General features: G+C 42.9%; 1 protein-coding gene across 4 annotated transcripts in view; it reads right to left on the bottom strand.

The window, feature by feature from the left end:
- The window catches only part of PDE4C (phosphodiesterase 4C), a 1,009,779-nt gene that overhangs the window by 881,093 nt on the left and 101,344 nt on the right, over positions 1-27,342 (bottom strand). For all 4 annotated transcript variants that reach the window (XM_078670885.1, XM_078670887.1, XM_078670886.1 and 1 more), the window contains exon 2: positions 8,244-8,317. In XM_078670885.1, coding sequence (XP_078527011.1) covers positions 8,244-8,282 — 39 coding nt within the window. In that variant the 5' untranslated portion in view covers positions 8,283-8,317. The remainder of the gene's footprint in view (positions 1-8,243; positions 8,318-27,342) is intronic.

Below are 27,342 nucleotides of genomic sequence, written 5' to 3'. Positions count from 1 at the left end.
CAGACATCCCATGCACCTGCTCACATCTTCACAAATCTCTCCATCGTAGGCGTAGGGCTGGCATCGCTATTCTGCAAGCATCCAACCCAGGCTTCCAAACACTTAGGATCAAGGGACTTCTAGAACCCAAAATAACCGAAAGATCTTGTATCCCACCCTAGAGACGCGTCTCCTCCGAGCAACAACTGCATACATTATACAAATTAAGGCAGTTCTGGGATGCCGATGAGGCAGATGTTTTGTAAGCAATCTTTGCCAAATTGATGCCTAGGGAGGTGAAAGCAAATTTAACTTTCATCGATTTCCAAGGATTTGCAAATCTTCCAACATTTGTGACTTTTTTAAATAAAATCTAACGCTACGGTGCCAGTGTGACAGCTGGTTTAAGATGTTTAGCATCTGCAGGTAGCTTTATGATTCTAACCACAGAATTCTATCAGAGACTCATGCAAACTCATGCCCTGACAGTTCAACCTGAAACGATAATGCTATCCTGAAATACCTTCAATTTTCTACTTGCAAATTTTTGTAACACAAGGAGCAATAAAGTATACCTTCAAAAGCCAGAATTAATGCAATGTTTTATACGAATATATAATGCTACTACGCAGGCGAATACATCTTATGCCATTACAACGCAGTCGTTACAACGACCACGCTGTTACCACACGAACCAGTACATCACAAGTCATTACAACAACTTGCTGTAGGGGGCGTGCTGGACTTAGGAATAGTATTATTTACTATTCCTACTCCAGTTTGTGCAGCAGCAGGGAAGGTGTTGGATTCTGAATACAACACCAGTGCACCCCCTACAGCAAGTTGTAGTAATGACTTGCGATGTAATTCTATGCGTGGTAACAACCACGCTATAATGGTAGCGCGTTGTGGAGACAGCGTTGTATACGCTGTTTCCCGTTTTATACATATCCCTACAGATTGATAGCTTTGAATCTTACGATACATTTCATTCTGTCTCTTCTACTGCAGTTTAGCATAAAACATTTGTCAATATCAAAAAGGTGGACACATTTAGAGAAAAAGTGTACAAAAACTGAAAAACATTATTATCTTATGCAAACAGATTGCTTGAAAAAAAACTATTTAGCTTTTAAAGTTGTGAGAATCTGTCAGCCTCCGAAATCATGCAAAGTTTCATGCAAACCTGAGACAAATTTTATTTATTTTTTGCTTGGCCTTGGATTCCTCCAGTTATTTCTTCTTTAAAACAGCTTTCAGTCTCAACACTTTTGCATCAAAAGTTGAGTAATAATCATTTTTAACAAATATGTATGAAATTTATATTAAAGATGTCACGAGGACTGTGTCTGAGTAGGAGTGACCCTGGTTGCATCGAGACGAAGTCCCATTCCTTATTATAATACCCCCCCCCCCTTTTCACACTGCTTGGGACAAACCCCATTTCTGCTCTATGCACCCTTCTCTTCAGCCTCCGTTATTCACTTTACCCTGTCTTACCCTACTAAGGTGGAAAAATCTGCCCCTTTGCATGGTTCCAAAGATTCTACTCATATCACCAACTTTGCTGTTTGGTAGATAGCTCCCTCATGTGGCAGGAATGTGCAATGGGCCGTGCTCTTGCCTTTCCAAAGTTGAATTGATTCTGCTCCTGTCACTATCTAGATAACTGGGACAAGACATGCCACTGCCGCTCTCAGAAACATTACACGCAGCAGACATATACTACAAAAGCACTATGTTGCTCCCTAGACATGCCATGTGCAACCTGGGGGCGTTCCAAATTGTGTGATCGTTTTGTGAAATTCGAAATACCATAAAAAGTTTAGAGTGAAGTTTGCTTTGTGTGTATTTTGCGCAGCGTTTTTTTTTTTTACACAATAGTTTGTACTTCACATAAAAGTGCCTTGAAATACCGACAGGAGACTGGGTCAAGTAGAAAATGATTCTTGTGGATACACTGAGAGAAAAAACATCTGATATGCAAAAAATGTACAGAGGCGTGCTAATGCGAAATTTGGTGAACTTTAGCAAATTTCAAATTACACACATTTTTCCAATGTCATTAAAGTTTTGTCAAGTCCAAATTTAAGATCCGAAAGAGTGTAACACACCGAACATCCCATGTCCACTAGGCCAATCCAAAGATACCACACATGTGCAAGCCCATGTCCTAAACCATGTCTCTGTCCTGGGCAATGAGCAAATGTTCATCCTAAGAGATTCTAAAATAACCAACAGATGTCTTTAAAAGATCATTCAGACACCAACAAAACACACCCACGGCTCATTGAACATGAACCTGACACCCAGCCTGAGGCAGACCTGAAGACCAGACCAGAACTTATCAGTAGAGGATATCCTAGACAAGAAGGAAAGTGCATCAAAGGGTGGGTTTAACAGGGCACAGCGTGTTTCATCCCATGCATGGGACGAGCTTTCTCTTGGCAGGCGGATCTTTATCAATTGAGCCTGGCAAGGTGAGAAAACTAAGTCTGGAAAAAGTTTGACAATGTCAAAATTCATTTACCTTATAAAATATTTTGATATTTTTTGTTTTAATTCTGAAATGTGTAAGAGGTTGGGGGAGATCTCAGACTAAGCTCAGCTTTAGGGAGTAGATTAGCATTGGGTAGAACAATACTAGGATGTGAAGAAGGAACAGCTGTAGGGCAAGATTAAAGGTTGGGTCAAGAATAGGGCAAGGGTGTGTGTCGGGGCTGAGCACAGGCCCACATTACGAGTGGTCCGTAAATTTAGATGGGTCCATCAAGGGAGTCCCCGGCCTATCGGAGTTTGAAGTTTTGTTTTTTTCACATGGTGTTTCACCTGGTGATAGAAACTGAGTTCTCTATGTGATGCATGTGGGCAAAATGTATGGGAATTGGCCAGGAATTACTGATTCTGACAACTTATTCCCTAAAAGCTTGCACTGTATGTTGTTTTCCTGCCCCCAGAAATACTGGGACCGCTGGTAATGGTAATTCTGCACCTCAGTGTTCGGGATAGCATTAGCCTATCAATAAGGGTTAGACAGGGTTCTGGTTAGAGCTACCATTGGTTAGTGAGTAAGTGTTTGCTAAGTTTAAGGTTAGAATTAGGCTGGGGCAAGGGCTAGGCTTTGGACTCTGGTTCTGGGTGGTGGAACGGTGTGAGTTAGGGGTAGTTATTAGAGTCAGTGCTGTGATGTTGGGTTAAGTTAAAATATCTTTTTGCATGGATGAGAACTTACAGTTACAAAATGTAACATTTAGAAAATGAACTATTAACTAAGGGTAGGCGAAACTCGCGGAGTAACATAAAATATCCACAAAATATGTGGAGTTCCGCAAACAGGTGGAAATCAGTACATCGTTCTGCTTGCGATGATTTTTTGCGCAGGGAGCTTGTTCTGCACTGCAAGAGCGAACTGCACCACGCAGCGCACCAGAGGGCACTGCTTCTTTGCTACCGCTCAAGTAGATTTTCTACACGAGCGGCAGCTTTGTAACCGAGAATGGTCGCAACAGCCCGTGTTGTGAAAATCTTACTGGGTGCCGTTCTAGCTCCCGAAAATCAAACAAGAGAATGCCAATACTCGCTCGCACTTACCATCTTAACGTTGGCAAGCTATGTGCAAGAAAAACCTCAACTCGTGCTGCAGTTGGTCTAGTTTTGCCAGAACTCCGCCATCAAGCATAACGCGGAGTGGGCAAAACTCCACAAATTCCGCCGGCAGAGCGGAATAACATTTGCTCTTTTTAACGTTTTATTAAAATTTTTGGACCCACATTCTTGAATGTTCTTGCCATTATTATTTTCCCTCATAGTGCACGTTAGTTAGGTTGCTACAACTTGTGAAAGCCATCCAGCCCATTTGCAGCAGTGTGCGATGTTGGCAAGCCTTGACACTAATACACGCATTTAGTTTTTGTTTTTTTAATTTGACTACTTCAGGAACATAATGCTTTGATAAAATTTTCTTTAAAAAAAATGAAAACTGAGACAAAGCGTAGGTTTAACAACTAAAAACAAAAAATACATTCAGAGACAATCTCCTACAAAACAGCAGGCTTTGCTTGAAAAAATCTCTTATAAACACCTTTTACGGGAAATTTTGCATGCAGGTGAAGCAATAAGAAGGAAAATGTTGTGCCGAGTTTTTTACTTTGCATAACTGTATTAGATGAATTTTGATTCTGTAACCACCTACTTCCTAACTCCAAACCCAGTTGGGTTGAGATTAGGAGGAAACATTTCTGAGATAAGTATAGGTCTGGGTAGATGGCAAACCCACTTGATTGAGGCCTGGTAAGGAGGTTGTACTTAACGCCAAGGCCCAGACATAAGTTGGTCGTAACAAAGGGTAGGGCTTACCACATCTGGTAAATGTTACTAATACTTTGGGGTGAGGTTTTAACTGGGTGTAGTAACTATCTCCTAAACCAAGTTTTGAACCCCAGAAATAAGACATAACTTACAGACTCTATATTTAGCAGTGGTACCCAGGATTAAGAAGGCTAGAAGTGGCGGACGGCGTTTTTCATACAATGCGGCGAAACTTTGGAACACCCTTCTGCTGCATCTTCATAGGGAAACCAACCATCTCGCATTCCGGAATCAGCTAAAGACCTGGTTCTTTCCGTAGGGACCCTGTTCAACTCTAGTAGCCGTTACAGCACTGGGATGCTCCCGGGTAGCCATGCGCTATATAAAAAACCTTTTCATTTCATTTATCGAACCGAAATCCATGTTTTGCCTTGTTTTTCCCTGATAAATGTTGCCAAATTCCTATGCAAAATCAGGGCCAAAACTCAAATCTTGTTTTTTGTCTTAACATCATGGCCAGCTCGGAGTGGTAGTGTCTTAAAGAGTTTGCATGGCAGACACGCTGATCAAAAACGTGAAATCGATGCCAATTCAAGACTTGGCGAGGACGGGTGCCGCTGTGCGAGTAGGGCATGCTCAGACTCGCCGGTGCCAGCAGGAGGAATACCAAACACAGCTCCAGGTAACCCAAGCGCCGCAGTGCAATGATGCAGATAATGAGGTTAGCTGGAAGGCGGAAGACAGCAGGGGGTCTAACGTATCACGTGATCCAGGATGGAGCGTCTTCTAAGATGACCTTCAAGAGGACAATCACCAGAGAGTGATATGATGCGCTGGAGGGAGGCGACCAATGAGGGCAAACCAACTGCTCTTGGCACTTATAACTGGTTCTTGATCAGAATAGTGAATACAAAAATATTGTGCAACAAAAATATCTTAGCCAGGATATCAAAACAATGTGACAGTGCCACAAACTCAGAGTGTAGAGTGAAAAACTCTGGAATTTGTTGAATCTTACCCTGAGGGCAGAACTCAGTCACCTCCCTTTAAGAAAACTCTTGAACACTGAACTCTTCGAGTAGGCGTTTGCCTGAAACTTTCAGTCCAGTTTAGATCCGTCATCGTTACTAGGCAATATATTTGAAAACTTAACTGGGAAAATGTACATTTCCCCCCTTACTTTTTGTGTTTTCCAATTCACCCTAAAGATATAAGCTTTGTATAAAAAGCTGTCCTCAGCTTTCGATTTAATATGAATGTTGAACTGGGTTGGGCAAAATTGCATAATTTTACATCTGAAATTATGTAAAAGGCTGGAATAATTGCATTAAATTAAGCATAAATTACACCAACTGCACTTTGGGTATCTGGAGAGAAAATTGAATACCAGGGCATACGTAACGCTCAAAATTACCTTGAGGTAAAAGCAAGAGGACAGGTTGGAGCAGACGCGTTTCACAAAACTTTTATGCTCGAACCTGTCTCTCATAAGACATTTTCCCGCCCAAAGCAATCCTCAGAAGCAAAAATGCACAGTTTCATTTTTGCTCAATGTCTGACATTTTGCGATTGCATAATCCAAAATTGCATAAATTATGCAAAATAAGGCACGCATATCGAAAATTTCACACAGGCCTGTTGTGTATCTATAATCACGTGTCTGACCTGAGCAGTCTTCTGCTGTTGCCAAGCATGTACTCATCAGGAAAAAAATCAATGTATGTAGTGCAGGTGAGCCTTACTGAGGAGCCACTCCTGAACTGTTTTTGCAAACTTTAATTGGTGCAAAGACATACGAGGTGCAACACTTTTTGGAACACTTAACAAGCTAGACCACAAAGTGGACATTTTAGGAGGTCAGCATTACCACCAAACAACCTTCATGCCTAAATGCACTGCCATCGACAGGATAACACACTTAGGCAAGAGCAGTCTTTCGCTGGTAGTTGCACATTGCGTGGAATCCACGCTACCTACTATTGAAAACAACAGCCTAGTGCACCTTCAAAAGAGAGCTCGACTGTTTACTAGTCCAAATGCACTTCGTCTTTTGATCCATACCTGGCAACCTTCTGTTAGAAGCTGTAACGTCTTACGTCAACGTACCTTATCACCTTACTCAATGTATGTTTCGATTGATTGTGTAACTATGTTACATGTCATAGTGTAAAGAACACTCCTACACAGTTGAGAATGGTTTGCACTATATGAAACCACAAACAAACAAATAAACAAATAAATATATAAAAAAGAAAAGATGTATGCCCTTTTTAAATGGCCTTATGTGCACTGTACACCTCAAACAATTTACTCAACATTATTGTCAAAATTATTGAAATTTAACACAGACAACAGTGGGATAGAAATGTTTTCTTCAACCATTGAAGTTGGTCATTTATAATTCATGGAAGCCTGCAATCCCTGTATCAAACCTTGGCTTTAATATACTTATTACAGTCAAGTTGTGATGTTTCTAGTGACATGTAATAAGAAAATGACATAGCTGCTCCACAGTAAGAACGTATTACAGTTAAGTTGGTACAGCATAATTCCTGCTGCTAGAGCCAGTAGCCAAGGTGAAAAACGTGTCACCGAGCATATTTTCAGTTTTAATTTAATGTATAAAGGCTTTTCATTCTTCTGATCTGTTTTTCTAAGATGAACAGTGATCTGCAGAAACAAGATACACATGGTAATATGCTCATTGTTTTTAATGTTATAGGTCATTACAGGAAAGACAGATTCTCCCTGAATGGTTCTCCACATTCAGAGTTACAGAACTATCTTCAATTTGATTTGCATTGAACTGATTCTAAAGTTATTTGCAACAAATTGCTAATTTGCTTTTTGCAGAGTTTATTTCACATTACAGAGACTGCTTTTGTTTTTTATGTCTACAATCATTATGTTTCTTTCATATGCAGAAGCAAGACCCCAAGGTTTTGTGCAGTTTGTGAGAAGAGCGATGGTGTGACTGTGTATTATAAGGAAAAAATACCCTTATCCATATGTTCAAAGGATATTTTAAGACCCCTTGGATTTCCATGGCTTTATAGAAACTCAGCAGTTGATCTCATTTCTCTATTTGGTTGCAGAACTCCTTCGTAAGTTGCAATATCCTTATAATGAATCTCATGGAGCACTCGTTCCTATATTTTGTCTAAATATATCTTAAACAAAATTCCATGTCAAACACTTTTTTGCAGGACAATTCTCCTGCAACACGTCAATCTTTTAGAAGAATAAGTGCAAAAACTCGTAGGAATGTCCACTTAATTTGCTTTAAACACAATTGCAACAAAATATACCTGTAGAATTTTATCTTGCGCAAGCCTTTTATAAGCATCACTAACCTCTTTAGATTTCCAAAGTATTACTCACTATTTCATTAAGTGTGCAGTGGTGAAGTCCTTCAATTTATCAATTCTCTAAAGCAATTCCTCAATGGTGATTTAGTTAGAGTGAAATGCCACCAAATTGTGTGATTGTCATATGGTTGGATAACATGCAGATTGTATCAACAACTTAGAATTGTTGTGAATGATATTACTGACCACACAAACCTGTGGGTGGATGTATAATAGTTAAATAAAGGCTCCTGATTGTTGTATTATGGAGGGCAAGGTAAGGTTCTATGGCTGCATCCTCGAAACCTTACATAAAGCCAGGGGATCACAAACTGGGTCACCACTGTTGTGCATTGTGGTCTCAGGGTGGAGACCAAAAGAATTTGTAGCTTAGGAGATATTTACCACTCCGCTTACTATGGGTATGTTTGCTCCTTGCCGAAGCACCATAGAATGTTCTTCCTTATAAGACTTCTTCTGATAGGTCTTATCTGAACTGATGTAGGTTGAGCAGCAGAACAATCAAATGGACCACAAACAAATGTGTATTTGATACATAAAAGAATTTGGCAGAGAAATTGCATTTTAAAAACCCAGCTGTCCTCCTACCTCTGATGTGAGGAAAGACATAGTCCGACTCCTCCTCATTTTGAAGCCGTTTCGCTACAACGCAGTTCCTCTTCCTGCAATAACAAAAATCAAAATAAATACATTTGTAAATCACTGGGGCCAATATCTATCAACTTTGCTTAGTTTGTCGAAAAACAAGTGCCAGGGCTCTTTTCATGCTGCCACTTTAGCGTGCACCACACATTTCCCCCTCCATGCTGCCAATGTCATGACACTCCTCCAAGTGTGACAGTTGCGACTATTTCAGTCCCCCAAAGCAATAAGGATGGCTTGGGCGGCAGGTAATAGTCATTTTTAATGTATATTGAATTAATAATTAACTGTCTTCTCTAAATTAGCGAGACAGTGCCACCTTGTGGCAGACTGTCACAAGTACCGGTGTTGACAATTAAGTGCTGAGCACCGAAAACCACTGGCTCAAGTTAAGCACTGTGTATTGAACAACAGGAGAGGAAGGGAACAAAGAAACCACTCCTAATCCCCTCGAGCTAAGTACAAAAATCAACAAAGGAGTGTCTCAATAAAGTAAAGAGAGCAAGCATGTAACCATATTCACAGAATAGTGAATGAAACCACTTTTGGTTTTTCTGAAGACCCTCACTCACCAACCTGGTTGGTGACATGCTTCATCATCGGGCCCCACCAGGAGTGGCCGAATACCACCCTAGTGTGCTGCAACACCAGATTTCTGCGGAGCTGGTTCAGTGAATAGTGAAGAGTGATGAAAGTCAATTGTGTCAAAAAAGATTCTATATTAATTGGCAATTGAACATGGGTAAAAACAAAAGTGTGGGGAAAAGGACCAAATTATAAGTCAATATTTATCCCAAGAGTGTTGGTCAAGTTAAGCACTGCCTATCAAAATGTTCAACATAATATATTAACATTATACTTTCACATTTAGCAAGAGTTTGTAGGTGAGCATTTAAACTCAGAAATAATTTACACTGGTTGGTGGGATCAGGCTACAGACACTCACTGGACCAGCCTAAAACTACTTACCAGTCCATTGCATTCTGGGAGATGTAGTTTGGTTCACTACAAGTGAGCTAAATTGTGAGGGTTTGATTGTTTTGAAAAAGGACAGCCTATAAACTCTGAGTCACTGTGAAATAGGTTGTGTATGCATAGTGTGAAGTGTTGTATTTTATATGTGTAATTTTCCTTTGCCCTCTGCGCCGATACCAGCCTCTGAAATGTATCATTCAATGATAAGTGGATTAATCACAGCTGAGGGCAAGAGACTAGGAAGTCTAGACAGACAATATAAAGATATTTATATCATAAATGCACTATCACTCATTCTAATGAGATCAGTAATTGAGTGTGTAGTGTTTAAGAGTATTGATATGAAACAGAGTTTTTTTGTTTACTAAAACTAAATGCAAAGAGATATATTGGATGGAAAGGAAGGATTTGTTAAAACCATCAGTTGAGAGATGAGAGTCAGGGTTGGTGAAACTACTGCCCTGCTACTCCTTCGTCTCCAATAAAGCACATAGAAACCAAACTAGGGAGCTACTCGCTTCCTTTATTAAGTGAGGATCAAGTGGAACTGAGGAGTCTTTTGTCAACCTGAACACTTCTATGTTCCCACTGAACAGCTAAGATAGCTCAAATGGTTAATGCACTGCTGTGAAGAAAATTACCCTAAATTCAAATAAAGTTTGAATTCCATTTGAGTGTGACACTTTCGTCATCCATCAATGATCAATGAAACAATTACCCTTAAGTTGGGTACACACTTGCCAACTCACACGGTACCACCGTGTGTCACTTGATTTCAGCTCACGGTCAGCCAATGAGGAGTTGTAGTCACACTAGTGGAAGGGAAGACGAGCTGGACACCGGGGCAAAAAATGGCTTTCCAGCTTGCTTGTGGAGGCTGTAATTAAGGGGTGTGAAAACAACCCAGGACATCAGCAACAACCCTTTTTGTTATTTTTTTTGAGCGAGTGGGTGTTAGATTTTTTTGCTGTTGCCTCCTGTGTTTTTGCTGGTCTAGATGCTTTGGGCACTTTGCCACTGCTGTTCAGTGCCAAAGTGCAAGTGCTCCCTGTGTAAATTGTTGTTATGGATTAGTGATTTCATGATTGGCTGATTTGATTTACTTGTTAGACCCTAGTACAGTGCACCATCTGTGCCCAGGGCCATAAATTAAATGCTGCTGGTGGGCGTGCAGCACTGATTGTGCCACCCACAGGAGCAGCCTGTAAAATGTGACTCAGGCCTGCTACTGCAGAGCCTGTGTGCAGTTTGGGACTACCATGTCGACTTGGCAAGTGCACACACTTGCCAGTCCCTAAACCTTCCCTTTTCTACATGTTTTTCATCCCTAAGGTAGGCCCAAGTAACTTGTAGGCAGGGAGCATTGTATGTGAAAGGTAGGACATGCCCTGATGTGTGTGGCATATCCTTATAGTGAAATACTGCCAATTTCGTTTTTCACTATTCCAAGGCTATCTGATCCCATAGGCCAGAGTGGGCAGTTTGTTTATAACATCTTCTAAACATAACTGACCCTAGGAACAAGATAGGAAAATAAAGGTTAGTATGCCTGAACTCAGAATGTTAAAGTGCATCTTTTAGTGAGGGTGATTTTTACATTCTGTGTTTGAAAATACCACTTTTAGAAAGTAGGTATTTTCCTGCTTAACCATCCAATGTGCCTCTGCTAGGTTTGTGTATAGCATGTCTGAATTTTAGATGACAGGGGCTGGAGAGGGCTGTGGCTACAGAAGTCTGATGATTCAGGGCTGGGCTGAGTCTGCATTTGGAGTGGTGGGAGGAGTAGCACCTTCACTCGAATAGGGCTGTGCCTTCCTTCCACAATGATGGCTCCACCCCCTGTGTTGTGTCTGAAGCCAGGGCTGACACCGACAAAAGGGGTTGTTGTGCACTTGCAAAGTGCCCCACAGAACTGGCTTTGGTTGGTTACAGACACTCTCTGCCTTCAGAGAACAAAGGATTTTGGTGTATAAAAAGAGAGGTCCAGACCCCAGACTTATAGATCACTTCTGGGAATCAAGAGAAACCTTTGCCAAGGAGAAGAGCCAGATAAGTATAGAAGGAATACTGTCCCTGTGCTGTTTGCTGTCTGGAGTTGGGCTGCAATGGCTACTTGCTGCTAAGGAAAGGAGAAAAGGACTTTCCTGTTTACTTTGTCATCTTGAGGAGGATCTCCTAGGGTTTGAAACTGAGCTTGCCTCCTCTTCCGAAGTCTCAGAGACACAAAGACTTCACCACCAGCTCCCCGGAATTTCCTTGCTGAAATTCCAACCTGCAAAGAGGTTCTTGCTGCTGTTTAGGACCTCTAGAGACTGTTTGTCGCTGGGAGCTGGAAAATCAATACAACACAAGAAGCGTGTCGCATCTGCACCTGCTTCCGACGCGTCACTGAAGAAACCGTCACAGCGCCTGCTGCGGCTCAAGAAATTGCCACAAGACGCATTGGGTGCAACGATCTCCGAAGTCCGAGATCATTGCACCGATCCAGACGCAAGCCTGCTGTGCAGCTGCATGAAACCACGCATCGTACCGGATCGATGCATTGCATGGAGGCGCCCAGAGTGTTGCATCATTGGGGGACGAAGTAAGAAACCGACGCATCACCTCCCCAGGCGGTAAAGAACCTGACGCATCACCTCATCTCCGGTAAGGAACCGATGCATCACCTCCCCTGCACTGCATTAAGGAACCAACGCATCATCTCCCCCGAAGCAAGGAACCGACGCATCACCGTTATTGCGTGTAAGGAACCAACGCATCACCTTCCCTGTGGCCATTTTGTTTGTTTTGCATGACGCATCCCAGGTGTGTGAGCAACGTGTCGCATTTACAATTTGCATTGAACTGGACTTTTTCTACCATTTGAAAGCCTTATTTTTAATACTGTATTGTAGATCTTTGTTGTTTGGTCTTGTTTTGGTTTAGATACAGATGACTTATTTTTCTAAACTGGTGTGGTGTCCATTTGTAGTGTTTTCACTGTATTACTGTATGTGTTCACAAATGCTTTACACACTGCCTCAGGGATAAACTTGTCTGCTTGTGCCAAGCTACCAAGGGGGTGAGGAGGGGTTATTTCAAGAGTGTATCCCCCTTTCCCTGACTAGAAGCAAGGGTCCCTATTAGGACAAAGGTGCAAACCATTGCCAACTAGAGACCCCCATTTCTAACAGAGTGCATCTTGGGTAGTTCTCAGCAAGAGGCCTTGCCCCTCCAAGGCGAGATCTCACCCCTCCAAGACCCTGCCGTCTCCTCACATGCTGAAATATATTTATAAGTTGGCAGGTCTGAAGTAATAGTTTTGCCTGTCCTATAAAGCGCCATGAAGATGCAAGTTCATGACAGCGCACTCTGAATAAACAGTGATGTTATTTTGTGCTGCAAAATCTCAGAATCTTTTATAAATTATTTTTTTCTGCGACAGGCTCTGTAACCAATCTCCAGCCTCCACCCAACAGCGCACTTTCTAAACTAAACTGGCTGAATAATATTTCTACCAGTTACAGGGACAGTTTGAATGTCAAAGAGTTGACTTGCACTTAACTTGTTCAGCTCTTTTGAAAAACACTTTCCTGCAATTATGTGAGTTTACCAGAGGGTGGCGCTCTCTGCTGAGGTTAAGGATTGGTCCTTTTTCACTAGAGGCATATTCAATCATGGGAAATATGCTTTAACACCTTTGAAACGTTTTCAAGTTTCTACTGGAAAATATATCAGAAAGTTTTGAGGCAGGAGAAACTTGCAAATATTCTTTAGCATAATCTTAATGCCATATGTAGTACAGAGAGAAGAAGGTATTTCTGATCCATGCCATCAGCCATTCAGCAGGCTGAGAAATGTAAGAAAGCTTTTAATATGCAAATAACTTCCTTAGCAGAACAATTTACCCTATGCCCACAGTCTTCCAAAGTGTGTTTGAAAAGAATGGGTGTGCAATGGTCTGGTTGGTTTATCCTATGGCAAGCAATTTAACCCCTTTAATGCTGCGCACGTTTAGCGGACATCGCGTGCACTAACTCGATAGTGCTGCGCACGTCCGCTGAACGTCGCGGCCCCGCCCGCGCAATAGAACGTTTCGCACCAGGCGGAACGTTCAGCGCAGAGTAGGAGTTAATGTTTTTGTTGTTGTTTATTTTGCCAGTGCAGTCTATAACCATGAAGGCAGTCTCTAAAACCAGAAATAGTTCAGTTTTCAGAGTTCACAGCCACAGATAGCTTGCTTCAGATCGCAGGTTGTGGTGAGGGCATTCCACAGTCTGGGTCCTTCTAACCGAGGACTCTGCCTCTGTGTTTCAACCAGTTTTAGGTGTGTCGGATGATGAGATGTGCTGACACCATGTTTGGGGTGTGACACCACCTAAATAAATGCATTCTTGGCTTGGTAGTTGGGTCTGAGGTCCAAGAGTCTGCTCTGTTATGTCTGTGTCTATTATTCTCATCGGGTACCAAGAATAAAAGACAAAACAGTGACCTTTGATGTAAAACTGGTGAGGGAGAGACAGAGATATACACCTGGTGACTGAATTTCAAAATGTGAAACCAAATAACCTGCAATCAATATCGGCTTCCCTCTTGTCCAAATTGTGTGACCCTGGGCAAACATTTTATTTTACAGTCTCCTTTTAATGTTTTATCAGACACAAATACACTTCTAAATACCTGAGTTGAGTATATGCGCTGTAAGAGCACTTTTTATGTTTGATTTAATAAACTCTAACATTGCTCGTCCTATAATAAGAACCAAAACACATTTAGGGTTTTCTGACTTGCTTCTTAGTTCACTAATGACATTGTTTTTGTAGGGGGGAGCTAGCCCTTAATATTTCTATGTTCCTGTTTAAAAATTCACTTTCCATAAATGTCAGGGATATAACCTGATGTACTAAGATGAAAAGCTTCTGCATGTTAAAGAAATACACTTTTTTGGAATTCTGAAGAGACTTTATCGTATTTTTACATGATGTGTGTTGCATGACATACATGCCAAACATTTCCGTGGCTCGGCCCGTGTGTGGGCTCTTGGGGCCAAACCTTACCCTTAGCTCGGCGCTGGCCCGGCTCGCCCTATTAATTTGCTGGCACACCCAACTCTATTTATAACTTAGGCCTAGTACATAGGGTCATCAGTCACTTGATAAAATGATTTGTAAAAGGCAAGGACTGGAAACTTGGAGCCCTGCCTAAAGGCACGATTTCACAGCTCCACCATTAAGGCTTTTCGTAGCAGATACCTAGGAGAGGGCATGTGGTGAAAATACATTTTACGTGAGTGGTCCGAGGTCAGGATCTCCAGGCCGTTGTGTTGCCGTACTCATGAGTTCCCAGGAAGAACTACCTAGCCCAGGTGGGAAGGTGGGATCTTATAGGTAGCTTTATGGGGGCATTCGGGATGTGACACTCCTCCCCCAACAATGCATTCTTGGCAGGGGGATTTGGGGGGCCTGAGCCCGTCTTGTTATGTCAGAGTTCATTTTTCTTGTGCTTTTCATTTCGCTAAGAGCTTTTAACTTTTGAACGGGAACTTAAATGTAAACAGTGACTGGTTTGCCAAAAGAATAGCAAATCTGTATCCACAGAAGCACTAATTGAATAGGTGCAAATGTACTGCTTGCTGAAATTCACAAACATTGGCGGTAGTAGGCTTGGAAAGCTGCACCAGTCTCAGTTTCCAGGCTGTCGGCAGACAAACACACAAAAGATGATGGGATTGAAGCTTGCAAATGGTCAAATCAGTGGCAATCGCTTGGGGTAGCATTCCAACCCTTCTTTTCTCGTCCACCGTGCCACTCTAGGCAGAGGCCCACCTGATGCAAATCAGTACTGACCCTGCTTACTGTTTTTTGTTTTGAGTCGGAGTATGTGCAGCCACTCGCTATGTTTGAATATGGAAAGCAAGGGGGGAAGCCTATGCAAGGCTCCTCATGCGGACAGTCCATCCCGAACCTTGGACATCGCACAGGGGAGTACACAGGCCCCTGCATCCAGGCCGGACTGGCAGTTGCGGGCAGCGGGCAATCCCCCGGTGCGCCGCTAGGGTGGGGGCCGGTTTTGGGCCCTGGGGGCTGTTTTTGTTACAGGGCCGTTTTTGCAGCATAGCAAAAAACGGCCGAAAACCGACCCCGGCAAAGAGCTTGGTCGCATCCCCAGGGGGCCTCAGTCCGGCCCTGCCTGCAGCCCCCGGAGTGCGGGGGGGCCCTCACCCTCCAGGGGGCCCAGTCAGCACCGCATTTCTGCTGGGGAGCTCTAGATTGAGTACGGAGGGGGCCCCTTCACGTACCCTGCAAGGGGGGCCCCTCAAGGTTCGTTACGCCACTGACATCGCACCCCTTCACCCCACTGCTTTTCGAGTTGGGAGATTTGAGATTCACACTAAGCTACACCCCGGGCTGATACAGAAAGGAGGTCTCAGGTTGCTGTAGATTCTCCTGCCAGTTTCTGCAGGTTTTCTTGGCCCCTCTGTGTAGATGGTGCCGATGACCTTGGATTTAACCTTGATATCTGCTGGATGCCACCAGGCTGCTTCCAGTGCACGTTTGATGTGGCCGTGCTTGCTAAGATTTACGGACTAGTCCTGTAGCCTTTTGTAGCCTGGAAATGAGGTTCTTGGGCAACCCATCGAGGATCCGCGCATATACTATTTAAACGATCTAGGGTTTAGGAATAAAGTAACCCACAACTCAAACTTTAACATTATTTTAAAAATCAGGATAGTAATGCAAGATTACTCCAGAACAAAGCTAGAGTCAAACTAATATATTTCACACAATCCTAGCAGAAACAGTTTAATGTGCCTTAAATTTACAAACATGAATACAGATTTAGGAGAATATTCTGAATCTGAAAATAGTGTCCAAGATCTCAGAAGAAAAGTGGACTTAAGAGGATCTCCAGCTTCCTTATTTTGGTTACATTGGCACATTTACCTTATTGTTAAAGCCACTTTATCCCCTATATGTGCTTGAAAGATTTTAACAGAATTTTTTCTTGTTCATTGCTTGGGTTCTCAGAGCAGCTGTGCAGACCCACAATACACTAGTCACACTTATCTAAGGAGCAGGAGTTAACTCCTCTTGAGTGTGGTACTCTCGATTCACAACTTGAGTCTACATATAAGTTGCATGCGGGTCCACTACGCATCATGGATGTCCTTGCACGGCTCGCGTCTGCTGCTTTGGGAAACAACCTTTACAACATAGTCATTACATCGCACTACCTTTACAACGCAGTCATTACAACGCAACACCCTTTACATCACATGCCATTACATTGCAGCCATTACATCGCATGTCACTACAACACATATCATTACTAGGCCTGGGCGGTGAACTTCGCTCCGTTCGAGGAGTTTGCAGAGTTTTCTGCACTCCGTGGAGCTCGCGGAGTGCAGAAAACTCTGCTTCTGCTTCGCGCTGTGCGGTGGATTTTTTCCACGCTTGCGATCACGAACGGTAAATTTGTGATCGCGAACAGTAAGTTCACGAGCACAAGCTGCCGCTCGAGTAGGATTTCTACCTGAGCAGCAGGAATATTAGCACAAACTGCAGTTCGCACTGCACTCCGCCACTCGCGGAACTTTGCTGAGTTTTTTTGTAACTTTGCAGAGTTTCGCGTAGCAAGACTCCCAAACTACACCCAGGCCTAGTCATTACAATGCATGTAACTACAACGCATACCATTACAATGCATACCATTACAATGCATAGTTTTTACCCTTACACTATCCAACACTTACCCCACTGTTGCACTCACTGGAGTGAGAATAGTAATTGTTACCCCTACACTATCCAACACTTACCTTAAATGCAATGTAATGGTATGCATTGTAATGGTATAATGCAATGTAATGGAATGTGTTGTATATGTAGTTTCTAAAAATGTGTTGTGATGGCATGCAATATAAAATCATGCGTTGTAATGGATGTTGCGATGTAAAAACTACGTTGTATAGGCATGCGTTGTAAATGTTTGCATTGTATTGTCATACATTTGCTGGTTTAGTATGCATTGACTCCCATGAGTTGTATAGCATGTTGGTGCGGGTACCCACGCAGACCTCAATTCCACATGACTATGGAAGCGGGTCTTACAAGACATGTCCAAAAATTGCGATTTACTTCATAACCACCTCTAATAAAAGTATAGAATTGAAGTGCCATAGGACAGTTCTCACGCCCTTTAAGAGCATCGGTGGACGGGGGTCTTAAAGCAAAAATGAGGCTCTTAGACACTTGTTTTCGTCAACCATCTTGTGTTGTGCCAGCAATTTCCAGTTGTTTATCCATCATTCCATAGAACACTCTGTTTTTTTCCAGCTATATTTGTGCTGTATAAACACAAAAGCAACTGTGTGTCAAAATATCAGGGAACCATAATGTGGGGACAAAATATTGAGGCCTAATGTAAACATCCATGTCAAAGTCTGCCACCCTGCAGCATGTTTTTTTTTGGTTCGCCGGCGGGCTTCAACAGTTCTCGCGGCTTCTACCAACCAATCCATGGAATTGGGTCTTTGTAAGGTGTCCCGGCTGGACAAGAACCCACAAGTGGCTGGTTGTAGTTCCAGGCATATGTGTTTAACCCCTTCCGTGCGCGCAAACTTTTTTGTGCTGTGCAGGAGTTTTTATTAGTGGGCGGGATTCGGATGGCCTGGGGCCGTCCGCCACACACGCCCACCGTGACACGTGACGGCTCCCGGCCATCACGAGCATGCAAGTGGTTAATCTAAGCAACACTTAATTAAGGTCCCAGGTGAGAAGTGCCTCTGTATCAATAGTTTCCAAGAACCAACAGTTTGCGGACTAAGATGGCCGCATCCGCTCGTCATTATTAATCGAGAATGTCCCAGATCAGATCTACAAGCTCAAAGACATCGCAGCCCCGCTCCTCAACCAGCATCGCTGTTCAGCCCTCACACCCTGCCTCAGAATACTGCAAGGGCTCGCGAGGGAGCTTGGGCCAGCCGATGCCTTAGGTTCAGGCGGTCTACGAGGAATTAATCATCTTTCACGCCAAGCAGTGACATGTTGTCGGTAGTGCTAACTTTGTAAAAACCTAAGTGCCAAGGCCCTTCTCTGGAGCTCACAGCAGCTTACACCATCCACTGCCCCTGTCAGCGCTGCACGTGACAGAACCAAGAACCCACTAACCAGCACACTCGAACAAGTGTGACAATTCAGATTATTCCAGGACTCTCGAAGCTGCAAGAATGGCCTGGGTTGCAGGCTGTAATCATTTTTTATTGTATATTGAAATATTAAACAATGCTTTCTGTTCTCATTTCAAAACTAGACAGACAGCGACACCTTGTGGTGGACTGTCATTAGTGCTGGTGTTGAGAATTAAGTGTCAGTGCAGAGCGCCGGAAACAACCGGCTCAAATTAAGCACTGGTTGTGAGTACAATTGTCTCTCTTATGTCTCAAGTTGGAATTACTCGTTGCATACATAAATCACTTTGCAACAGACCTTTCCAAATTGAAAAGCAGGCCATGGGGGCAATAGGGTAGCATGGGTTGCAGGCGTCCAGGGCAAGGCAAGTATCCTTCCACTTTTCTTTTAAAACTTTGCAATCCTATTTATATTTTGCACTCCTTAGAATGCCCCTAAGAATTTTGCATCCGGGACAACGGTCCCTGTGACCCTGCCCATGCTATGCCACCACCTGGGGGCCCTGAATTAAGCCTGGGTGGTAAATTCTGTTCTGCTTGCGGTATTTTGGTAATTTCGCATTCTGCGGAGAACGCAGAATTGCCAAAAATTCAGCGATCCGTGGCTTCGCAGAATTTTTTGCTTGTTCGCGCTTTCAAAATGTGTGTTCGCGAGATATTTCTCCCCGAGCATGCAAACAGCGTTCGCAAACAGGAAACAAGCATCGCGAACGGGCGGAACAAGCAATTCTGCGTGTTCGCGGAGCTTCTACGTGCTCACAAATTTTTTACTGTTTCGCTGAGCTTTGCGTAGCGCGACTACGCAAATTCCCCCCACCCCCTACCCTGAATGGATCTGAGGGCAGCTACCAGGCACTTGCACGGAGGAGCACCACGCTGAGCACAGAACCAGGGTGGCAGCGAGCATACCTGTAAGGTGCCCTCAGTAACATTTGTTGTCACTCATGTCATGGGTGGCAGTAGGTGTCAAAGGCAGGAGGGTGTCCAAAGAACTCTTACAGACCCCTCCCCTTTCTGAAAAAAGATCCATCAGTGGACACCACAATACTCCAGGAAGGCCATGCTAGCCATAGTTTGTGGACAATTTGTTACTTAATTACGTTTTTAAAGGGGACAGCTGAACATAACTACAATGTTTAAATTGTTACATATTTTTAGAGTTGCCAAGTTCAAAGTATATATGTGAAAACATATATTTGTCCTTTTAGGGGGTCCCTAATTATTTTGTTTTTTTACATGAGGGAAGGTTGTGGCATTAAGTTTGAAGACCACACTGCTTTACACCACAAACTGTTCGCCCACTCTGATCTTGCTGCTTTCTCCAAAACTGATATTTTGCAAGCTGGTTGTGCTGCTCATAGGAGCAGTGCACTCATTTTAGTGCCCTGGGAATAACAGAATTTCCTAAATTTGAATACTCACTGGAAAAATTGCACTTTTAGGCCTTTTTGCAATAATTTGGCGCCACTGCTTACTGGCGCTCTGTGGCTGATTCCTTAGCTCACCTTAAGAAAAGGTCTGCTCTGGGTGCCAACCCTCTCAATATTCAAAAGTACTTATTCATGTAGTGTATACTCATGCAACTTTGAGATGAAACCACAGAAATCCTTTTTGAATTTTAATACGGATGCAGTGTCGGTGTCCAAAGGCTTGCCAGGGGGTACTGCGAGGCTTGGGGTCAAAACGTAATGTGGAGCCCCCTGCAAGCTTCCTCTTTTGCACCAGGTGTGACGAGCAGCACCTGTTTCCAATCATTAAAAAATGTACTTTGTGAAAAGAAAAACACTGCATCTAGTAGTCTGGCCAATTAAGCGCCCTCAGTAATAATGAAAATGGAAGGCTTGCAATTAAAAATCTATTAATAAAGATGAAAGGGGGCTGAGAGGAGGTGCAACCTTCCCACATTATTGATGGGAAGCTGTGGCTAATTTTATACCCAGATCTGATCTGAAAAGTTGGAAGATTCACAAGTTTTCTCTAATAAATCTTCCTGGGAGGAGCTCCCCCAATGATGGGAATGTACAGAATTGTGCTATCACTAGCTGGCTAGGAGTCAGCTACTAAACTGCACCCACAAATGCTTTGATAAAGCAACTTTACATGCTAAAAACCATATAACCAATTCACAAAAGTAAACTTTGAAAATAAAAAATATCAGGCAATGAGAGAGGTGATGCTTTTGGGGTACCCCCCCCCCTAACCTAGGGGGAGGACCAAGCAGATGTCTTGAACACAAAGAGCATATCATGCTGAACGATTCAGTGGTGGTCCCATCCTCTTAGGGCCACCCCAAGCACAGTTATGGGCAAAAATACAATCCCAACCAAAGGCCCTGCAAAGCATTATGGGACGAGATTAGCAGTGGGCAGTGAATATTATAGTATACAATATCAAAATAATTCTACAAAGAGCTGCAGTTCAACTAGTCGTTGCTAGGTGTCCCTCAAGCCTGCTTGTGTGATCGTGGCCAATGTAGAAACGTGAGTGTAGCATAAAGTCTGGAGGTAGGCATAGTTTTCATTATGCAACAGTTTTTTGCGTAGTTTATTTATTTATTTATTTTATTCAAAGTTTTATATAGCGCGAACAAGATCCTTACAGATATCAGAGCGCTTCACAGAGACAGGAGTAGGGGCAGCAGGAATGAACACTCTGTGCCTCCCCTGTTTCATGCTCAAGAACATGGAACCACAGCGCCCACAGAACAACCAACTTTAACCCAAAAAGTTCCAACATGTACTTTTGAGGAAGTTTTGCCCAGACCTCGCGTATTGAGCAAGAAAGTACTTTGCCTTTAATTAAATGCTTTGCCACAGCCCTGCCTGCTCAGGTTGGCGTGGTACAAGTTTCATTCTGCAGCAGGCCTACCTTCTAGACACCAGCTCTAAGAACCCCACAATGACGTCACGTTCGTCCTAAACACTAGAAACATTACTGCATCTTTGTTTTAATTGTTCTAGTTGGATATGTGTTTCTGGATTCCATAGTTAAAAAATACAAAAACAGAACACTGAATGTGTGATCTACAAGGTGTGATGCTGAGGTGGCTTACAGATTCTTGGACCAGCTCGCCTGGAGGGCAGGCTTAATCTATAGTTTTCTTGCGTCACATGCAAGGCGCACAATCTAACTGTAAACAAATGTTAAAGGGCAAAGGGTGCTCCATAAGGCTCCTAGACACTAGAAAGGAGGGTATCCTGTGAAAAGTGTGCTTTGTTAACCTCTTCAGAGCACTTTATGAAATATCATGAAAAAACACTAAATATCCTCTTAAACCTGCATTTTAAAGCCGGAAATGCTATTAATTACAGTTTCTGTAGCTATGTTTTAACTTTCTAGAAACATGTTTTACTGGGTTAAGCACTGTAAGCCATTAAATGTCATAAATAAATAAACAACTGGGTTGAGATTTTTTTTAAGTTGATACAAAATTCGGTTTAATGTGCAGTATGTAAAATACTGCATCCTTATTTCCCAGCCCAAAGAAAAGACTCTCCCAAATTATATTTTGTCGGGAAATGTCATCTACAGTTACACAAATCTAACAAATGTTCACAAAGGGCCAGATGTAGGAACCCTAATACCGGTCGGTAACGGCCGAAATTACCGAATTTCGCCCGTTACCGACCGGTATTAGGCATTTCGGATGTAGGTGGCTACATTTCAGATTCGGTAATTTACCGAATCTGTATTTAAGAATTCGGTAAATTACCAAATTCTTAAATACCGATTCGGTAAATTACCGAATCTGAAATGTAGTAAGCAATCAAGTGAGTGCTTTTCACCTGTAAGGATTCGTTATTTACCACCAACTATAAGTTGGGGGTAAATAACAAATACCTTTGAAAATGCAAATCTGTGCATTTTCAACTGTGCCATGTAGAAGACATACATGCCACTTCTGCACACAAGCACGATTCAGGGGTGCAACCGGGTGTCAAAGTGACACCCTGGCACCCCTGAATGTTTCCCCCATTTTACCGAATCGCTGTTTACCGATTCGGTAATTGCCACTCATTCCTATGGGTCTCCAGGCCCATAGGAATGAATGGCAATTACCGAATCAGTAAATACAGATTCGGTAAATACCGAATCTTACAGATTCGGTAATTTTTTACCGAAAATGTATCTACATCCCATTTACCTATTCTTAAATACTGAATCGGTAAAATTCGGTATTTAAGAATAGGTAAATTGGGATTACCTACATCTGGCCCAAAGTCTCAAAGTTAGAGAGCTCTTAACTTTGAACACCTTTATTTTACCTGGAATATAAATCTTCACAACCTTAGATGTAACCTGTTTCATACAGATCTAAGATCCTTCACTGGGATCCACCCGTAACCAACTTAGGGCCCGATGTAGGTAGCCAAATACCGGTCAGTAACGGCCGAAATTCGGTGATTTCGGCCCTTACCGACCGGTATTGGGTTTTTAAGATGTAGGTGGCACTTTTTAAGGATTCGGTGTTTTACCGAATCGGTCATTTAAGGAATCGGTAAATTACCGAATTCTTAAATACCGATTCTGTAAATTACCGAATCCTGATATGTAGGGAGCACTCAAATGAGTGATTTTCCAATTTTAGGATTCGTTCCTTACCACCAACTACAAGTTGGTGGTAAATAATGAAAACCTTTGAAAAAGCATTTTTTTTGCTTTTCCAACAGTGCCATGTTGCAGACATACATGCCCTTAGGGCATGTATGTCTGCAACATGTGCACCCATACACAATTGAGGGGTGCAACAGGGTGTCAAAGTGACACCCTGCCACCCTTCAATGTTTCCCCCAATTACCGAATCGGTATTTACCGATTCGATAATTGACATTCATTCCTATGGGCCTCCAGGCCCATAGGAATGAATGGCAATTACTGAATCGGTAAATACCGATTCGGTAATTACCGAAACTTACCGATTCGGTAATTTTTAAAGAAAAATTGCCTACATCCCATTTGCCCGTTCTTAAATATCGAATCGGTATGATTCGGTATTTAAGAATCGGTAATCTGGGATTACCTACATCGGGCCCTAGATCACCAGAATACATTGTGGTACTAGGTGGTGAGCTGAAACCTCACATATAAAATCAGACGGAACGCATGCTTATTTGATAAACTCGTGTGTGTCCTAAAGATAGCTCAGTGAGCTGAACGTTAGCTGCTTGGAAATGAGGTGTTCTGGAGGTCTCGCGTTTGTATCGCACAAAGGCATTTATATTTCTTCCTATGGAGATGGTTAAATAGAGTATCACATATTAGTAGTAAAATATGTTACTTACAGTGCTTAGACTCAGCAGAGGTACATTTTTAAGCACTATATATACACCAATTTGTTATAATTATCTCATGGTCCTTAAAAAAAAAGAGTGTTCTAGATTACTATTTAAAATAGGTAAAAATCACCTTAGTGTACTTACTACACAGTGGCCAGGTATCACCCGCTCGCCCATTCATCCGTCCACCTCCCGTCCACCTCCTGGTGCCCAGAGGACCGGGGTGAATAAAGAGGCACTTGGACCCTCTCTTTGACTGTGGGTTTGTTCCTCCTGACTCCCAGCATAGTGGCTGCTTCGTAGCTTCATAGCGCTACAGCTATAGTGTCACACCCTTCCACAGGACCTGCCGGCGTGGATTCCGCATTGTGATAAGTTCACAATCAATATGTGGAAAGAAGAGGCAAGCACACCTGCCCCGGCTACCACCGGCTTCAGTATGGAGTATTTCCAACAGGAGGTCTTCCCAGGTGCTCAGGATCCCGCCTCCCGGCGTTGCCTGGTTACTCCCGGTGACTAGCACGCTGTGGACTCCGCGTGGAGATATTGACTTTCCGAAATCAGGTAAATTGACTCAGAACTGGTGTCAGTACCTGTTAGGAGAACAAACAGTGCATGATAGGACCTTCTGAAAGGTCTCTGTGACACTGATAAGTGGTGACGCAAGGGGTTTCATTCTCAAAAAAGTCAGTCATTGCCTTCCATTGGTTTCTTCCTACACTTGCAGGACTGTTCTGAAATTCACAAAGGTTGAAAGGAGAAGTTCTAAGAAGTTGTGACTGTTACAGTATTTCAGTCTACCTTGCACACTACTAAAAATGTTTGTGAATATTTTTTCACTGTGTGGAAGCCCCTTCTACTACAGCCCACAACTTTTTGGGGCGTACCCAGGCGTTTCCACCTTTAAGAATGTTCAACCACATAATATTACACCGCACTGATGTAATATAACATTGCAAGTGTGCATTCTTGGATAGCGAATTTACACATTCAAATAAATCCATTCGAACTTGTGATCTGACCTTACACGTAGAATTGTCATGGTGAAATGGGCCAATAGTGTCTGGGAAAACAGAGATGAAGATGTGGCATTTTCCTAAATTCTTTGTGTGACTATAAGACTTGATTGTTAATCAAGTTGTACCTCATTTTTTTTTTCCTGGATCAATCAAAAAATGATCTTTTCACTGTTGAAATAACTAAAGCACAGATCTCCGGGGGCGGTTAATGAAGAACATAGCTCTCTTCACCGGATGTATGTCGTTACAACGCATGCTTTTTCCACGCATGCCTTTACAATGCAGGTTTTACAACCAAGTCGTTACAATGACTTGCGTTGGGGGGCGCTGGATAGTGAATAGTTTAATTTACTATTCCAACTCCAGTCCCCGTGGATAGTAGGGAAGGTTTTGGATAGTAAATTAAACTATTCCCTATCCTACAGCGCCCTCCAGTGCAAGTCGTTGTAACGACTTGCGTTGTAATACCTGCGTTGTAAAGGTACTAAGTGGAAAAAGTTTCGTTGTAAAGGATGTTTCTCCTCTTCACCTATTGGACCCGATCTGACTCATTGTGGACTGATTTAGAGTCTAGTAAACTGGTTACAAACGTCACGGATAACCTGTGGACCTTATAATAAGTGCCACAGGATATAATGTACTTGCAGTAAAGTGGAAGGGATATTGTCACCCTTGGGTAGGAGTAAACAATCCACTAAACCCTAACTCATGGCCCAAGATTCCTTCCTCATGCTCTGAAGTAACAGAAATGTAGCGCGCTACAAAAACTCTGAATAATTAGATAAAATCTAAATTACTTACTAAAAGTGAAACACAAACATCACTGACTATAAGGAAGAGAAGGCAATCCTATGAATGTGGACAGGCAGTAACTATAGCAGCATGCAATGGAAATCTGTGTTCACCAGGGATTCTTTTCTTCCAGTGGTTGCTGGTGGTGGGGACAGGCAACCATTTTGGGAACCAGTGTTGTTTCATCATCAGATTTTGACCTAGAGAGAGAGAGAGGCAGAAAAGGAAGGAAGAAGGATGAGGAAAAAAGATAGGAAAACAGTTACAAAAGAGAACGAAGGGACGGGAAAGAACCTGTAACATTGGGATAAAGAGACAGGACAGGAAATGTATGCGTCTTAAAAAAGAAGGCAAGCGGTGGAATCAAGACTAGGCAGCCTCGGCATTTATGAGATAAAGAGACAAGAAGTGTAGGGTGGTGGAAGAAAGAGACATGAGGTGGAATCAAGACCAGGCAGACTCGGTGTTCATGAGATAAAGAGACAGGAAGTGTAGGGGGTGGAAGAAAGAGACAGGAAGTGTAGGGTGGTGGAAGAAAGAGGCATGAGGTGGAATCAGGCATATTCAGCTTTGCAGGCCCAGCATTCAGCAGGACCTACTAGGGTTCCTAAGAAACAATTTGGGCAGCTGCTCTTATATTGTTTTTACAAATTAAGCATTTTTCTCCTTGTCCTTCCATCATCACCCCCACTGAGCCCCCTGCCCCCTACCCATACACACTGCATTCCACATTGTAGGGTGGGTGAAGGACGCATGGACCGGTTGGTAAGAGTGTTTGCGCAAAATAAAATATAGCAGTTAAATATGACTTCGTAATTCATAATCAAATGGCTTCAGGGACACTCCAAAAATGGATGCATGTTGTGAGCGTCATGGGTGAGGGCGGTCATTGCTGAAGTGCCTCTGCCCACTGACCTGCAACTCTAGCTCAGGCATGGTAACCAATGGCAGACAAGGGTGCCGTATGAGCTGGCATCATCCGCCGGACCCTTGGACATGGCCGCCAAGCGGCTCCGTGTCACGTGCTCCACCTTCAGTCAGTCCTGGTTTTTTAGCCAACAGTGCATTGCATGCTGGGGTCTGTAGGAGATAGCTAATCAAATTCATGGCTCCTGAACGAGCCACAAGTGACATACAGTCCCTTGACAGCTATGGAGGTTGCAGTCAAGTCAACCAGCCTAGAACAATTCCAAGAGCCAATCAGAGCGCAGCATGTATACCCACACAATGCTGTCCCTCTGCTGCAAATTGCAAATGATTGATGGCTACACGAATCTGCCCCAATTAGGGCAGGTCATTATGGTGAGACTCCCACCTTGGCAATTAAAGAACATGTTAATTACACGTTCCTGTCACCTTTTGTGTGGCTGCACTGCAAAACGTGGGGAAAAGTATCAGAGTGACAGCCACATTGGGTGAATCTGCAGTGCCTGGCGCACGGGCTTCTGGGTCGGCACATAAATTATGATGTCAGTGTGATATTGCTATGTACTTAATATTTGTATCTGTACCTTTAATGTATTAGAGTTCTGAATGTTTGTATTCCATTCTCATGTGAGATTCTGGAATGCATCTTTAGAGTTCTGAATGTTTGTATTCCGTTCTCATGTGAGATTCTGGAATGCATCTCTGCTCTCAGAGAGTCAGTTGAAGATTTCTCCTGTGGCTGAGGCTTTAATTAAAGCTACTCTTTTAACTTCTTAGTTCTTCCTCATTTATTCATGTAAGAAGACACCACATTATTATGGCGACGATCGGGTGAACCCAAGACTTCGCCTCAACACAGGAACAAAGAAAAGAAAAGTTGACTCGCGCAC

This window comes from Lissotriton helveticus, chromosome 12 (assembly GCF_964261635.1).
Source record: "Lissotriton helveticus chromosome 12, aLisHel1.1, whole genome shotgun sequence".
NCBI classification, from domain to species: Eukaryota; Metazoa; Chordata; class Amphibia; order Caudata; family Salamandridae; genus Lissotriton; species Lissotriton helveticus.
The sequence above is the reverse complement of the archived record's forward strand: the minus strand, read 5'-3'. Positions and strand labels throughout refer to the sequence as shown.